The 16,882-nt window shown below is 50.6% G+C and overlaps 1 protein-coding gene across 1 annotated transcript in view; it reads left to right on the top strand.

The window, feature by feature from the left end:
* DUSP12 (dual specificity phosphatase 12) overlaps positions 1-16,882 on the top strand; it is a 184,590-nt gene that overhangs the window by 36,733 nt on the left and 130,975 nt on the right. The window contains exon 3 of the mRNA XM_029618166.1: positions 231-344. Coding sequence (XP_029474026.1) covers positions 231-344 — 114 coding nt within the window. The remainder of the gene's footprint in view (positions 1-230; positions 345-16,882) is intronic.

Here is a 16,882-nt window from a genome sequence, read left to right as displayed (position 1 = left end):
TCTATGTAATTGCATTCTCACATGCCTGTTTTTCAGTTACATGGTAAACTGAGACGATATGTAAAATTTTACATGAATCCCGGTATAAAAAAATGTTAAATAAATAAATAATAAATAAATGTTTTCTCTTCTTGAAATAGAAATGGAACTGAATGCTTCATGTCACTCACAACGTTTGGTGCTGGATTTATTTATTTTCACTGTAGCTTTGCTGCTTTTTCTTCTCTCAGCCATGCGGGAGTCAGTCGCAGTGCTGCTGTAGTGACGGCCTACTTGATGAAGACCTTGCAGCTCACCTTCCCTGATGCCTACGCCAAACTCCAAGCTACCAAACCTGATGTCAGGTCTGTTTATTTATTTATTTTTTTCATTCACACCCATTTTCTGTTTCCCCAACCCCCAGGGACATTTATTTATTTATTTATTACATTTATAGTCTACAATATCCAGTAGTGCAAAACATACATAAACTTTTATCATACTACAAAGATTTTACAGTATTTAAAATTTTTCATATTATGCCCCATAAGCTAGTTTAAAAAGATCTTTTTTTTTAATTTCCTAAAAAATTTCACCACCTCTATTTTCCTAAAATCATTAGAAATTGTATTCCATATTGTAGGGCCTTTAATAGAAAAGGCTCTATTTTGCATTTGCTGATATTTATAATTCTTAAAATTCGATTCCTTTAAAAGATTTTGTTCCAATGAACGTAAAATCTGGGTATTACCATAAAGCTGAATTAATTTAGACAATGAATAATCTTCAATATGCAAAGCCTTGAACAACAGTGCCAGCATTTTAAAATTAATCCTGTCATTCACTGGCAACTAGTGTAATTGGTGCAGGATTGGAGATTTATGGAACTTTCCTGGAATATCCAGGAACTTTCCAGCTCACCACAGCATGCAGCACCAGTCTGCTTTTATTTTTTTTTTCATAGCTCTGTGTAATTTTCTTAATCCCTAACTCCCCTCAGCCTCTCATATAGCATCTTTAAATCTCCATTTCCTCACATTACAGCTGGGCACTTTCTAGTTGCTTGGCACTCCTCTGCATATGTAGTTTAAGTGATCTATTGAAGGTCATCGGGCAAGTGCTGGAGGTGTATATGGAACTAGGATTTCCTGATGTTAGACACGAGGTTTCACCTGCATCCTACAGTGCTTCTTTATGAATCAGGAGCCATCTCTTTCCTAACAAGTTCTGACCTCGATCTTACACTGCCACTTCCTCAGACGTTCTGCCAGCCAATATATGGAGACCTCTGAAACAAATTTCCAAGTAGGGGAGGCTTCACATGAAATATCTTAGATAAATTCTTCTGCCTCTGCTTTGTTCTATCTGCTATTAGAGGAACAAAATACTTTTGTTGTAAATTTTTCTGCTTTTCATTTCAAGTATTTTTGTAGCAGTTAGCACACCTGGCATTCTCTATCATTGTGTAGTAATAAATGCCTAGGGTCCAGATTCAGATATGGCTACAAGCACCAGGAACTCAGACAATCTAGGAGTCAGATTTTATATTACAAGTACACTGGGCTTGGCTAGAGAGAGAGCATCTGAGCAGCTCATTTGCAGGTCCTTGATCTTTAACAGAGTTTTGCATAACTTCTTGCATTAGAATGCAGTCCAGGATTAGATCATTAACATGGTAGTTTAGAACACATTGACCTATGGCTGCCTACCTGAATGCTGTGTTCACTGCTCTTAGTCTTCTAGTCCCTAATAGAATGGTTTTCCTTCAGTATTACTGGATAATGAGATGCAAGAAGAAAGGAAAATCAGGAAGGTTTCCTTGCAATCCCTCCTGTCCAAGGCCCGATAGACAGTCATGTCTGGTGCATTAATTTGACCAAAGGAAAGGGTAGCGAAGACTCTGCTATTATATTGGGAGCCTCGCTGTCTCTGGTCTTATGGAACCCCACTGCTGCTGCCGGGGCTGCAGGGTTTAGGGGATGTCCTGAAGATCGCTGCATGTGATCAGGCAAAAGGGGCAATTATTTGAGGATCCCAATTATTGGGAGTCCCTGGATGAGGTGCCAGGAGAGTTGGCATCTGGAGCTCCAGGGCCATCTCTGTCAGTGCAAGAAATTATCTTTGGCAAAATCCTGTAGAATGGAGGGGAGTCTGTTTGGCTGGAAGGAGTCCAGGGGCAAGGTAATGTACAACATTGGAAACCAACAGTGACCAGGTACTGAATGGATCTCTGGGCCCTTGTCCCTCTTCTGGTCCTACTTGCGGTTCCTCCATCTCAGAGGCTGCAAGGAGGAGACATGGGATCCTTATCTGTAACTTCCTCAAATATTACCTTACAAGCCGTTAAGCCCGTTAAAACGGGCTACATCCCTCTGTCTCTCACCTCCCCCTCTTTCTCTCTCCCCTCACTCTTCACCACCCCCTCCCTCACCCACTCCTCCCCACCCTCCCTCTCCTATCACTCAGTCCCTCCCTCCCACTCAGTCTCACTCACTCCCTCCCCCCTCCCTCCCTCCCTCTCACTCACTCAGTCCCACTCACTCTCACTCAGTCCCCACTCCCTCCGTCCTCTCCCTCAGTCCCTCCCCCTCACTCAATCCCTCCCTCCCACTCAGTCACTCCCTCCCCCCTCCCTCTCACTCACTCAGTCCCACTCACTCTCCCTCAGTCCCACTCCCTCCCTCTCTCTCCCAGTCCCACTCCCTCCCTCAGTCCCCCCTCTCCCTCTCACTCAGTCCCACTCCCTCCCCCTCACTCAATCCCTCCCCCTCACTCAGTCACTCCCTCCCACTCTCTCTCTCCGTCCCTCCCTCCCACTCAGTCCGTCCCTCCCTCTCTCTCTCTTCTCCCTCCCTCGCTACCGCCCGCTACCGCCGTCGCCACCGCCGCCGCTCGCTACCACCGTCGCTCGCTACCGCCGTCGCCGCCCGCTGCCGGTACCGCCGCTGCTGCCACTGGACGCCGCCATTTTTTTTTCTTTCTGAAGCTGCCTCAGAGCGACGTGCTCGCCCGCACATGCGCGGTAGAGCTGGTCTCTACTGCGCATTTGCGGGCCGTCGGTCACAGGCCATTTATAAGGTAGATTGAATGTTTGGAAGGTTGTTACATAGACTGAAACAATACTTTTATATTCTATTTCTCAACTTTGCAGTTTTTCCAAGAGCTAAATTGAAGGAACATGAGTTTCAGATGGCAGAACTGGGAAATTCTAAAAATTGGTGACTGGAATAATTCAATGATTAGAATATATTATCTTCCTGCTATGTAGTGTGAAATGAATGAAGTGGAGGGTGGCTTGGAAATACTCATTTCAACTGATAGTTTAGATCTATCAACTGAAATGTTCCCTGATGTTTCCCAATAAACTCAAGCAAGGATGAAAATATTTCTCTAGATGATATCTTTGGGAGCTTTTTGGTTTTTTTTTAAATTTGTGTTTTCCTAGCGTGCAGACAGATGGACTCAGGATCAGTGGGTTATGCTCCCCTGTCAGCAGATGGAAACGGAGCAAGCTGAAGTCACAGTTTTATATATACTTCTGTAGTGAACCCAGCCTGCCAGTATTCTCCATCTCCAGCAGATGGTGGACGTGCACCTGCCTATGGGGATTGCTTCATGTTTTGGGAGGAGGATTTTAAATTAAATAAGGAAAAGCCTCGCTCTCCTGCGGTGATACTAAGTGGTCCCTCCTCAGTTGAGAATTCCTGAGGTGATTTCCGTGATCCCTCAGATGTCTGCCTTGGTCTGGTAGCTGGGTTTCTGGCTTGGACTTAGCTGATTGTACAGCTTAAAGACAGCGGGTGCAGGTGGCAGAGCGTGGCGGGAGTGGCAGATGCCCTCTCCCTCCACAGCCAGAGACTGTCTCTGTACTCAGCTGGTAAGTGCTGAGCTCAAGTAAGTTTAAAAAAAAATTTTTTTTACCTTCTGCAACAGAGACAGAGGGGTTTTTAGGACTTCCTCCGGTCTCCATGCTTGGCGCGCCATTCCGATGTTAGTTTCCGCTTCCGTTGGGGTTAGGGAACTGGGCAGTGTGGCGGGTTGAGCGGCCCCGGTGAGTAGGCCCTCAGTTAGGGTTTTTTGCCTTGCACTGTGTAGTAGGCCGCGACGGCACTTTTCGCACACTTTACTGCCCTCTACAGGACGTTGGTGTGCATAGTGTCGGCTCTGCGCACGTGTTGTGCACTCAGTTTTGGGTGTGCCTTTTGTGTGCACAAGGTTTTAGCATGGTGATATGCTCAAGTTACACAAGTTATGCGTGTGTTTTGGCGGTGCTTACTTTTGAGGTGCCTAATTTTTGTGCGCATACATTTTTGAGCACATGCTGTTTGGACGCACATTCACTGCTGCTGATGGTCCGGTGAACAAGAAGCATAAGTGCCTTTCTCTCTGTGTTGCCTGTTGTATCTGGCCCTTTAAGCCTGACCTGTCCTCTAACGTATTAGCACTGTTTGGGCGCTCAGGGAAAGTTGTCTTCCTCTGATTTCACTGCCTGGATCCTCCCGTCCTTATGATGGTTTGGTTTCGGCTTTGTCCGGAGGGATGCCAGACCTTGGTACTCCCTTGACTGGCTCCACAGGAGATGGCAGTTCAGTAGGCCCTGCTCCAGTTCCTTCTGGGTTTGGCCCGGATCCAGCTGCTTTTTCTTGGGTGGAGTTTTTTCAGGGTTTACAAGCCTTTCTTCAGGTGCAGTCCTCCACTTCACCCAATCCTGTCAGGTCGGACTCTCAGCCGATGGCCTCTCCCTCTTCCAGTTCTATGGTTAAGCTCCGGGGCTCGCCTTGGTTCGCTGCAGGTATTCCCAACAGAAACCCGGATGGCACGGAGGTTGATCCTGATTCCCTGGAAAATGGGGAAATTCCTCCAGGACTGGAACCGTATCAGTCATTGTTACGGTTCTTTCATAGAGATGAGCTGCCGACATTTATTTCCCAGACCTTGAAGATGCAGGATGTTCCTGGTACAGATTCCATGTCTGAACCGAAGAAGAATCCCATTTTGTTTTCCTATCGTAAAGCCTCTTGTTTTCACGTAGATAAGCAGCTGAATTTAGCCATGCTGTCTGGGTACATCTTCCATGCCACTAGGTGGCGGAGCTCTCTAAGATTAATAAAGTCTTTCAGCTAGGTGCTCCCTCTTGTATCTTCCAATGCTTGCCTGAGGCTCCTCAGTCCATTTTTTTCCGCACGACTGTTCGCATGCGGAGCTCTTTTCTCCTGAGAGGAAATTTACTGTGAGGTAAAAAAAACCCCAAACACCCCCCCCCCCCCCCCCATCAAAAACCACAGGAGAGCTAATCCAGTCAGGATGCCTCAACCAGGGTTTAAATTCTGTGCCTGTGGCAAGATTATGTCGGTCTCTGATGGCCACATATCTTGTTATTTATGCCTGAATTCAGATCATGACCAGGCAAACTGTGAGGACTGCGGCCGCATGTCCCCAAGAGCGCAGCGTCTGTGAGCTGCCAGGATCTAACAACTAAAATCAAGACCATCGGGCTCTTATGCCCTTTCGGAGGCCTTCACAAGATCCTCCCGAGGCCCGAAGAGGAGAAAGAAGTCTCCTTCTCACAGAAGGGCTACTTCAGTCGAAGCCTCGCCAAAAATCGGCGCAGGGCGCGGCGGATACGTCTGTAGCATCGCGGCTGCATGCTACATCGACACCGGCGCACCGAAGCTCATCGCACAGACTCTCCACCGAGACATCGCACCTTCCGAAAGACGATGCATCGGCGCCTTGACGCAAAGACAGCGGTGCGTCGCATCCACATCTGACCAGTGCACCGCCGATGCAATCGACACACACCATGCAGATCTTTCCCCCAATGATGCTGACACAGCCTAAGACCAAGAAGCACACCACTGGTCATAAAAGACCTCGGGAGGTATCACCTCTACTGGTCATCAACTCTGGCCCGGATGTCTCTCCTCCTCAATTGTCGGACAGCGCTTCATCTTCCCCAGGGGCACTATCAGGCTTCTCTTCAGTGTCTATTGGCCGTACCACCTCTGACCGTCCAGAACCTATGCCTCGACGACCTCCAGAGAAGGTTCCACACGCTAAAGGCACACAGGCAGATACACTCAGGGCCGCCTTACCACCTGTAGCGGACCCATCTCTTATGCCGTCTACCTCGGGATTAGCCAATCAAGCTATGTCCCAGATTACTTCCATACTATCTCAGTTTCTACAATCAGTGGAACAGTCAAATCTGCCACATCGATATATTCCAGCCATATCATCGCCTGCTCCAGAAGACCCTGCTATTCCTGGTCCAGTTCAAAAAGACTTGCCCAGGAGGTCTTCCTTGCCAATTGTGTTGTGCTCCGCGGCCATGGCACCCCACGACCGCGTTCCCCTACCTGAGTCTCAGGCCATGAAAGCTCCGGGGGAGGGCTCCGACTCGGGCCCGTGCTGCCCGCTGCAGGGGAAGCCTCCTGCTTCCCTCAGCGGCGTCTCTCCTTCTCCACCAGGGAAATCCAAGATGGCCGCCGTCAACTCATTTGCATTTAAAGGGACCGGGTCCCTTTAACTAGACTCACCTGTTTCCAATGATCCAGAGCAGAGGAAGTATATAGGGAGGCTTCCTCTGCTCATTCCTTGACTTGGCAACGTCTCCTGTGAGCTTTGTCCAGTCTGCTTGCTTCGGTGAGTTCTTTGAGCTTGGCTTCTGCTTTGTCTTCCTGGTTCCTGACTTCGGATTGGCTTACGGTGATTCTCTGGTTCCTGACTTCGGATTGGCTTACGGTGATTCTCTGGTTCCTGACTTTGGATTGGCAAGCGGTGATTCTCTGGTGCACGACTTTGGACTGGTGAGCGACGACCCTCTGGCACTCGACCTAGGACTCCCTCAAGACTCCGTCTCCAAGGGCCCACCTAAGTCCCAGCAGCCCAGGTCCCTACGGGCTCCTCCTGGGGGGACCGCGGGCTTCCAGGGCGAAGCTCCAGTTGGCCTTTGCACCGTTGCTCTGACCTCCCTAGGTCCACCTAAGTCCCAGCGGTCGGATCCCTACGGGCTCTTCCCGGGGGGACCGCAGACCACCAGTGGTGAAGAACACAGTGCCTCATCTCGTCTCTTCATCGCCTCTGTATTCACCTCAGCCTCTAGTGCCAAGGGTCAGCTGGTCCCGCCTCCTGTTCTGCCTCGCCACCTGACGAGAGCCTACGGACCCTCCGAAAGGTACACCACCCTCTTGTCGGCCAAGGGTCCACAAGCCTGAGCATAACAGATTGCCAAGTTCATGGACCCGGCCGAGGCATCTGCCCGCCAGGCCATTCCGGGAATGGCCCAGCGCCTGAAGGAGCAACAACAGACCCTCGATGCCCTGGTCTCTGCAGTACAGGGCCTGACCCAGCGCCTTGAGGCATTAGGGCCCATGAACCCCACGCTGCCGTCTCCGCCTGGGGCTCAAGGAGGCCGCCCTACTCAGCCGCACACTGTCCAGGTTTCCGGGGGCAACCTGGGACAAGGAATTCCCACTCAACTCCCAGCACCCTCTCGATACGCCGGAGATGCAAAGCTGTGTCGAGGTTTCCTCAGCCAGTGCCAGGTTCGTTTTTCCTTGCTCCCCGCGCAGTTTCCCAATGACTTGGTCAAAACCAGCTACATTATGTCCCTGCTCGACGGTAGGCCTCTGATCTGGGCCTCGCATCTCTGGGAGAGAAAGGACCCCATCTTTGAAAGCTTGAGCCAGTTCCTGTCTGCCTTCCGGCAGCTGTTTGATGAACCTGTCCGCAAATCCTCTGCGGTCTCTGAGTTACTCCGATTGCGCCAAGGTACTCGGACTGTGGCCGAATACGCAATGGAGTTCCGTACCCTGGCCGCAGAGCTGAATTGGAGAGACGACTGCCTCCATGGGATCTTTCTGGAAGGACTAGCCTCACGCCTTCAGAACAAGCTAGAGGCGAAAGAACTTCCGGAAGACCTCGACGGCCTGGTAGAATTGGCCAACCGAGTAGATCGCCGGATGAGGCTTCGCCTCCCAGTAGTCAAGGGGACGAGGAGATCCTCACCGCCTTCCAAGAATGCTTCTGAAGTTCCTGGAACGTCCGCCGAGGAACCCATGGAGTTGGGTCGCAGAAGAGTCTCCTCACAGGAACGCCGCAGGCGGATAAGGGAAGGACTCTGTTTTTACTGCGGAGCAGCGGGCCATCAGATAGCAGTATGCCCGACTCGGTCGGGAAACGCCCGGGCCTAGGACCAAAAGGAGGTCTCATCCTGGGCCGTGCTTCTCCAGTACCTCCATTAACGCTACCAGTTGCGTTAACCTTCGCCGGCGGCGAGTTCCACACTTTGGCCTTGGTGGACGCCGGCGCCGGGGGTAACTTCATCATGAAGAGTCTAGCGGAGCATTTGGAGTTACCACAAGCTCACCTTCCAGCGCCCTTGGTCATCTCCTCCATTCAAGGGAAACCTCTCCCAGAACGTGTGACTCACACCACAGTTCCGGTCCCACTGAGGGTTGGAATCCTCCACCAGGAGCGCATGCCATTGTATGTTCTGGAGTACTCCATACACCCAATCGTCTTGGGCCTTCCCTGGCTGCAGGAGCATGAGCCTCAGTTCAGCTGGAAAACTCTGCAGTTGTCTCGCTGGGGGCCGAAGTGCCACGGCCACTGCCTCCAAACCGTGGTTCCCGTCCCCTGTCCCGTGGCTTCCACCAGCCTTCCGGGCCTGCCGGCTCCTTATGCCTTGTTTGCAGATGTATTCTCAAAAAAGAAGGCCGAGGTACTTCCACCCCATCGTCCCTTCGATTGCACCATCAATCTCCTCCCTGGTACTGAGCCTCCTCGGGGCCGCACCTACGCCCTCTCGCCTGCTGAGACACAGGCCATGAATGAGTACATCAGAGAGAACCTGGAAAAGGGCTTCATTCGGAAGTCAAAGTCACCCGCAGGGGCGGGGTTCTTCTTCGTCGGGAAGAAGGACGGGACACTTTGCCCATGTATTGACTACCGGGGCTTGAATGCCATAACTGTCCAGGACCGTTACCCTCTGCCTCTCATCTCTGAACTCTTTGACCGATTACAGGGAGCGAGGATCTTTTCTAAGCTAGACCTCAGAGGGGCGTACAACCTCATTCAAATCAAGGAGGGGGATGAATGGAAGACAGCCTTCAATACCCGAGACGGCCACTATGAGTATTTGGTGATGCCGTTCGGGCTCTGTAACGCCCCTGCCGTATTTCAGAATACCATGAACGAGATCCTCCATGACCTCTTGTACCAGTGCGTGGTCGTATACTTAGATGACATCTTGATATTCTCCAAGGACTTAGCGGCTCACCGCCAACACGTCGTCCAAGTGTTACAACGCCTCAGGGAGAATAAATTATATGCGAAGCTCGAAAAGTGCCAGTTTGAGCAAGAGTCTCCCCTTCCTGGGATATATAGTCTCCAGCCAGGGATTCCGTATGGATCCACTAAAGCTAAAAGCCATTCGGGAATGGCCACAGCCGTCTGGACTAAAGGCACTTCAAAGATTTCTGGGCTTCGCCAATTATTACCGCTCTTTCATCCCCCACTACGCCTCCGTTGTCGCTCCTATGACGGCCCTGACCCGAAAGGGCGCAGACCCCAAAAATTGGCTTCCAAGAGCGGAAACCGCCTTTTGTCGCCTCAAGGAGGCATTCATGCAACAACCTTGCCTCAGGCACCCGGACCCGCAGCGGCCATTTTTTGTCGAGGTGGACGCATCCTCGGAGGGAGTGGGGGTCGTACTGAGGCAAGCCTCCGGCCATAAGCTACGTCCGTGTGCCTTTCTCTCCCGCCAGTTCTCGCCGGCAGAGCGGAATTACGCCATTGGCGATAAGGAGCTCCTGGCCATCAAGGTGGCCTTAGAAGAGTGGCGCCCATGGCTGGAAGGGGCTCAACACCAGTTCACAGTCTTCACAGACCACAAGAATCTGGAATACTTGCATCGCGCTCAGCGGCTCAACCCTCGACAAGCCCGTTGGGCCCTGTTCTTTACCCGTTTCAATTTTGTCCTCAGGTACAGACCGGCTGGGAACAACGTTAAGGCTGATGCCCTGTCACGGGTGTTTGAGTCTACGGAAGAATCCGAGGAGCCGCAGTTTATAATTGAGCCATCCCGTATCCTGTTGTCGGCCACCACAACCATCCCACCCGGGAAGACACTAGTTCCGCCATGTTGGCGGAAACAAGCCTTGGCCTGGGCTCACGACTCACGTTGTTCTGGCCACCCCGGACAATCCCGGACATTACAGACTTTGCGACGATATTACTGGTGGCCGCGGATGAATAAAGACGTCCGGGCGTACATGGAGTCCTGCCAATCGTGTGCCCGCCACAAGAGGATCCCTGGTGCAGTTCCAGGCCTACTTCAACCCTTACCGGCGCCCTCAGAACCCTGGACCCTTATGGCAACTGATTTCATGGTGGACCTGCCGCGATCCAGCGGAAACACCGTGATCTGGGTGGTCGTCGACCGTTTTAGTAAAATGGCGCATTTCGTGCCATTGCCAGGATTGCCATCCGCGCCACAGCTGGCCCAGCTGTTCGTCCAGCATGTCTTTCGGCTACACGGCCTACCCCAAAGTATTCTGTCGGATCGAGGCCCTCAATTCACAGCCAAGTTCTGGAGGGCTCTCTGTCAAAAGTTCGACGTCACCCTGGATTATACGTCGGGCTATCACCCTCAGACCAATGGACTCGCGGAGCGAACCAACCAGACTTTGAAGCAGTTCCTCCGCATCTACGTCAATGAAAAACAAGATGACTGGGCTAGCTTGTTACCATGGGCTGAATTTGCTCTTAACTCCCATCTCTCCGCAGCTACGGGATCCTCTCCGTTCCAAATTGTGTATGGAAAACAGCCACGACCGCCTCTGCCCGTGCCCATCATAGTGCCATCTCCGCTGGCCCAGCTCTCGGCGGAAGAGCTACATCGCCTTGGGTATCCACACAACGCGCCCTGATCAAGGCCGGTCAGGCGGCTAAGAGGTATGCGGACCAACGGAGAAGACCTTATCCGCCTTTTAAACCGGGTCAAAAGGTTTGGCTAAGTACACAATTCATCCGGTTGAAGCTGCCATCATCGCGACATCATCGGGCCGTTTCCCATTATCCGACAGGTGGGTTCTGTCTCTTACCAACTCCGTCTTCCTCCGTCTCTCAAGATACACAACACGTTCCACGTCTCCCTCCTAAAACCTCTGGTATTGTCATGGCCCTCCAGCACGCCTCCTACTCCCCAACCTGTCGCCTCCGAAGATGACCTCACCTATCAGGTGCGGGAGGTACTAGATGTGAGGAAGCATCGAAAGAAGTGGGAGTACCTGTTAGCGTGGGAAGGCTTCGGCCCCGAGGAGAACTCCTGGGAGCCCCTGGCTAGCATCCTGGATCGGAGTCTATTGGATCAGTTCCACCGAGACCACCCGTCTAAACCCAGACCTCCAGGGAGGCGCCCTAAAGAGGGGGGTACTGTTGTGCTCCGTGGCCGTGGCGCCCCACGACCGCGTTCCCCTACCTGAGTCTCAGGCCATGAAAGGCCCGGGGGAGGGCTCCGACTCGGGCCCGTGCTGCCCGCTGCAGGGGAAGCCTCCTGCTTCCCTCAGCGGCGTCTCTCCTTCTCCACCAGGGAAATCCAAGATGGCCGCCGTCAACTCATTTGCATTTAAAGGGACCGGGTCCCTTTAACTAGACTCACCTGTTTCCAATGATCCAGAGCAGAGGAAGTATATAGAGAGGCTTCCTCTGCTCATTCCTTGACTTGGCAACGACTCCTGTGAGCTTTGTCCAGTCTGCTTGCTTCGGTGAGTTCTTTGAGCTTGGCTTCTGCTTTGTCTTCCTGGTTCCTGACTTCGGATTGGCTTACGGTGATTCTCTGGTTCCTGACTTTGGATTGGCAAGTGGTGATTCTCTGGTGCACGACTTCGGACTGGCGAGCAACGACCCTCTGGCACTCGACCTAGGACTCCCTCAAGACTCCGTCTCCAAGGGCCCACCTAAGTCCCAGTGGCCCGGGTCCCTACGGGCTCTTCCTGGGGGGACCGCGGGCTTCCAGGGCGAAGCTGCAGTTGGCCTTTGCACCGTTGCTCTGACCTCCCTAGGTCCACCTAAGTCCCAGCGGTCGGGTCCCTACGGGCTCCTCCCGGGGGGACCGCAGACCACCAGTGGTGAAGAACACAGTGCCTCATCTCGTCTCTTCATCGCCTCTGTATTCACCTCAGCCTCCAGTGCCAAGGGTCAGCTGGTCCCGCCTCCTGTTCTGCCTCGCCACCTGACAAGAGAGCCTACGGACCCTCCGAAAGGTACACCACCCTCTTGTCGGCCAAGGGTCCACAAGCCTGAGCATAACAAATTGAAGAACGTCCAGATGCGAATTCATCATCAGGCTCATCGACGGGCTATCCGTCCAACCCAGCCGAGGTTCCGCCTGAACCCGCCTCTCCACCAGAAGACCTCACTTATTCCCAGTTTCTGGAGAAAGTAGGTCAAAGGCTCAATGTAGAGACAAAGAAAATCCCAGATCCTCAACAGGAAATGTTAGGGATTTTAAAAATCTTTGATACTCCAAATGAGCCGATAGCTCTCCTGCAACATTCGGTATTAACTGCATTAATGGAGAAGGCATGGGATACTCGCCATCCACTCCACCAACATCACGAAAAGTAGACCTAAAATATCGCATGAAGGACTCCCCCCTTCCATTCGGCAGTTCAACTCCCATATAATTCGATAGTGGTCGAGTCTGCTATGCAGAAGGCAAGGAAGTCGCAACTTCACTCAAACACACCACCAGCTCAAGATAATAGATCTCTCGATGACTTCACAAAAAAGTCATTTCAATCTAGTATGCTCAATGTACGCATACAGAACCATCAATTCTACATAGCACAATATCTATTTGAAAACTTACAGGCTCTGAAACCACATTTGCAACAGGGATCCCTGGAGGCCAGTTGGCCTTCAGAATACCACAGTCTAGAAGAAGGTTTGCAACACCTCCTTCGGTCGATTTATGAGGGCTTTGAGATTTCCTCTAAAGCCTCTGCAAATGCTATAGCAGCAATACGCTTGGCATGGTTGAGATCCCGTGCCATTAGGGATGATGTGCATGATAAGTTAGCGAACCTTCCATGCTTTCCCTACAATCTACTTGGGGATAAATTTACAGACACGGTCACAAAACTCAAAGAACAAAAAACAGCGGTTCTTTCACTCACATCCCCTCATCAGCCTTCCACATCCAGGCATCAATATTTTTCTTCTACTACTTACAGAAGAACCAAATTCAGAGCCTATAAGCCGTACTCATTCTATAAGCCTCCAACCTATCAGCCTTCCAGGCAACAGCCTTACCAACACCAGGCACCATGCCAACGTTCTAGAGCCCCTCGTCAATAAGCTGACCCTCTGCCATCAAAGACCCAGCTGGGTTTTTAGAACAACTATTACCACTGCTGCAGACATCTCTAGTTGGGGGCAAATTGTCCCAGTTCCTTCCTGCCTGGAACCACATCACGTCCGATCAGTGGGTCCTGACAATAATAGAACGAGGTTACTCTCTACATTTTGCATCTCTCCCAACCCTCCCGCACTTAGTTCCTCAAAAACATCAAACAGCACATCGAGAACCTCTCCTTCAGGAACTCAAAATGCTCCTCCAGAACAAGTGCTTTCGGAAATTACCTTCCCAATAATTTCATCAAGGATTCTACTCACAATACTTCCTTATTCCCAAGAGGACAGGGGGGCTGCGTCCCATCTTGGACCTACACTCACTCAACAGACACCTTCACAAAGAGAAGTTCAAAATGACTTCTCTCAAGTCCATTCTTCCCTTCCTTCGATCCAACGATTGGATGTGTTCACTGGACTTGAAGGATGCATATACTCACATACCGTTGCATCCCAACTCCTGGTGTTACCTCTGTTTCCAGATGGACAACCAAAACTTCCAGTACAAAGTTCTGCCATTTGGCCTCTCCTCTGCCCCCAGAGTCTTCACCAAATGTCTAGCAGTAGCGGTGGCACACCTCCGCCGACAGGGGGTTCAAATATTTCCTTATCTGGACGATTGGCTTATAGTAGCACCCAATCAGACTCTCTTATGGGACAATCTGCTTCAAACTATTTCTTGCCTAGACAATCTAGGTCTCCTAATCAACTACGAAAAGTCAAATCTACAGTCAACGCAAACCTTACAATTCATCGGAGCCTACATTGACACTGTCCAAGACAAAGTATTCTTGCCACACCCGCGAGCATTAGCTCTCTCCACACTATCTTCAGTTCTGCTTTGCAGCACGACTGTTGCGGCCTGCCAAATCCTAACAGTTCTAGGACACATGGCAGCATCCATCTACATAGTCCCACATACGCGACTACACATGCGTCACTTACAATGGGGTTTAAAGAATCAGTGGATCCAGTTCCTCCATCCATTGTCGACTCCCATCGCCCTAACCATCAGCATGAAAAGAGACCTGCAATGGTAGCTACTCCCATCGACATTATTAATGGGATCACCTCTACGACCCCCATGACATCAGATAATACTCACCACAGACGCCTCTCCCAAGGGATGGGGAGCACAACTAGACCATCTTCAAACTCAAGGACTATGGTCCACAAAGGAATGCATGCTACACATAAATCTTCTAGAACTCAGAGCGGACAGGAATGCCCTTCGAGCCTTCGAAAAACCCCTACAGGGGAAAACAGTGATGGTTCAAACAGACAATCAAGTCACAATGTTCTACATAAACAAGGAAGGAGGGTCCAGTTCTTGGAACCTCTGCAGGGAAACAGTCCGGATACTGGAGTGGGCCCACCACAGATCCAACTCTCTGCAAGCAATTTGCTTGCCCGGAATCAGAAATTCCAGAGCAGACAAACTCAGCAGACTATTTCACCCCCACGAATGGGAACTACACCAAGAGGTTGCACATTGCATATTCTCCACTTGGGGCCTTCCTTCCGTCGATCTCTTCACGACAGAACGCAACAGGAAAGTGGAGAACGTTTGCTCGGTTTACCCTAGCCCACTCAGACTAGCTCGACGCATTCCTCATAAGCTGGTCTCACAATCTACTGTATGTGTTCCCTCCGATACCACTCATCTCTTGAACGATACAGAGAGGCATCGATGACCAGGCAGATCTGATTTTAATCGCGCCAGCATGGCCAAGACAACTATGGTACAGCTACCTCATACAGCTATCAATTCACAAACCAATTCCCCTGGGCAACAGCCCTCAGCTCCTTACCCAGGAGAACGGATCACTACTTCATCCCCTTTACTCCTCCCTGTACCTCACGACATGGAGATTGAAAGGCTTGTGTTCCAAAACTTAAACATTCCTCCTTCTCTTCAGGACATACTAGTCTCCTCGAGAAAACCATTGACCAGACTCAACTATCAAAGAAAGTGGTCTTGCTACACTTCCTGGTGTTCAACGACGGGCATGGACCCAATCACCTGCCACCAGAACACCTTCTGACATACCTGCATCTTTTCTACAGTGAAGGCCTAGCCACGGTTTCCCTCTGGGTGCATTTAAGTGCTATAGCAGCTTACCATACTCCTCTAAACGGGGGAACCCATATCATGTCATTCTCTCGTGTCCAGATTCCCGAAAGGGGTATTACACTTATGTCCACCAATAAAGAAACCGCCAGTGCCGTGGGATATTAACATAATCCTTGAACAACTGATGCTACCACCATTTGAACCATTGAACACTTGTCACCTACGATACTTTTCATGGAAAGTACTCTTCTTAACTGCCCTCATATCAGCAAGGAGAGTTAGTGAGCTTCAAGCCTTAGTTCACTACCCCCCTTATCTGCAATTTCACCATGACAAAGTGACATTGCGCACACACCCCAATTTTCTACCAAAGGTGATTTCCAGTTTTCACATTTATCAAGCTATCACCTTGCCTACCTTTCATCCAAAACCTCATGTAGTAGGCGTTTGCCTACTACAAAAAGCGCACCCATTCACCCAACAGGCCCTCACAACTCTTCCTTTCTTTCAACCCGAACGCGCACGCTGTCCAGTGACAAAAAAACTTTTATCTTCCTGGATATCCAACTGCATACAATTCTGCTATCAAAAGCCTTCAAAACAGCTAGCTGCAACACCGAGGGCACATCAAGTGCGTGCGATGGCTGCTTCGGTTGCCCACCTCCATGAAGTGCCTCTCATAGACATCTGTAAAGCGGCAACATGGTCATCACTGCATACTTTCACATTCCATTACTGTTTAAACAAACAAACTGCGGATGATGCACACATGGGGCAGACTATACTACAGAAGAGCACACGCTCCACACATAAAATATCTTCATAGAACTGTCCGCCTATAATTCCAGTATTGAACACAATAGACACTCTCACATAAATATGCTCAAAACGACAGCTGGGGACTCCCAGACAGCATGGCTAATTCAGCTGCTTATCTATGTGAAAAAAGCAAGTTTTCTTACCGTAAACGGTGTTTTCCGTAGATAGCGGATGAATTAACCATGCTAACCTGCCCGCCTCCCCGGACAGTTCAGACATGGCATACTACTTGCTTTGATACAGACTGAGGAGCCTCAGGCAAGTGTGGGAAGATACAAGAGGGAGCACCTAGCTGAAAGACTTTACTAATCTTAGAGGCACGGAAGACGTACTCAGACAGAATGGCTAATTCATCCGCTATCTACGGAAAACACCATTTATGGTAAGCAAACTTGCTTTTTTCCCCCCGTTATGGATGCCATTCAGGAATTGATTGATCTTGAATGGGACGTCCCGGAGGCAAATTTCAAAGGGGGTTGGACATTGGAGAGCCTGTACCCCCTGGATCCAGCAGAGAGAGCGTTTGCGTATTCCCAAAGTAGATGTGCTAGTCTGTGCCGTCTCTAAGTGGACGACTGTCCCTATGGAGGG

This window comes from Rhinatrema bivittatum, chromosome 10 (genome assembly GCF_901001135.1).
Source record: "Rhinatrema bivittatum chromosome 10, aRhiBiv1.1, whole genome shotgun sequence".
Taxonomy (NCBI): Eukaryota; Metazoa; Chordata; class Amphibia; order Gymnophiona; family Rhinatrematidae; genus Rhinatrema; species Rhinatrema bivittatum.
The sequence above is the reverse complement of the archived record's forward strand: the minus strand, read 5'-3'. Positions and strand labels throughout refer to the sequence as shown.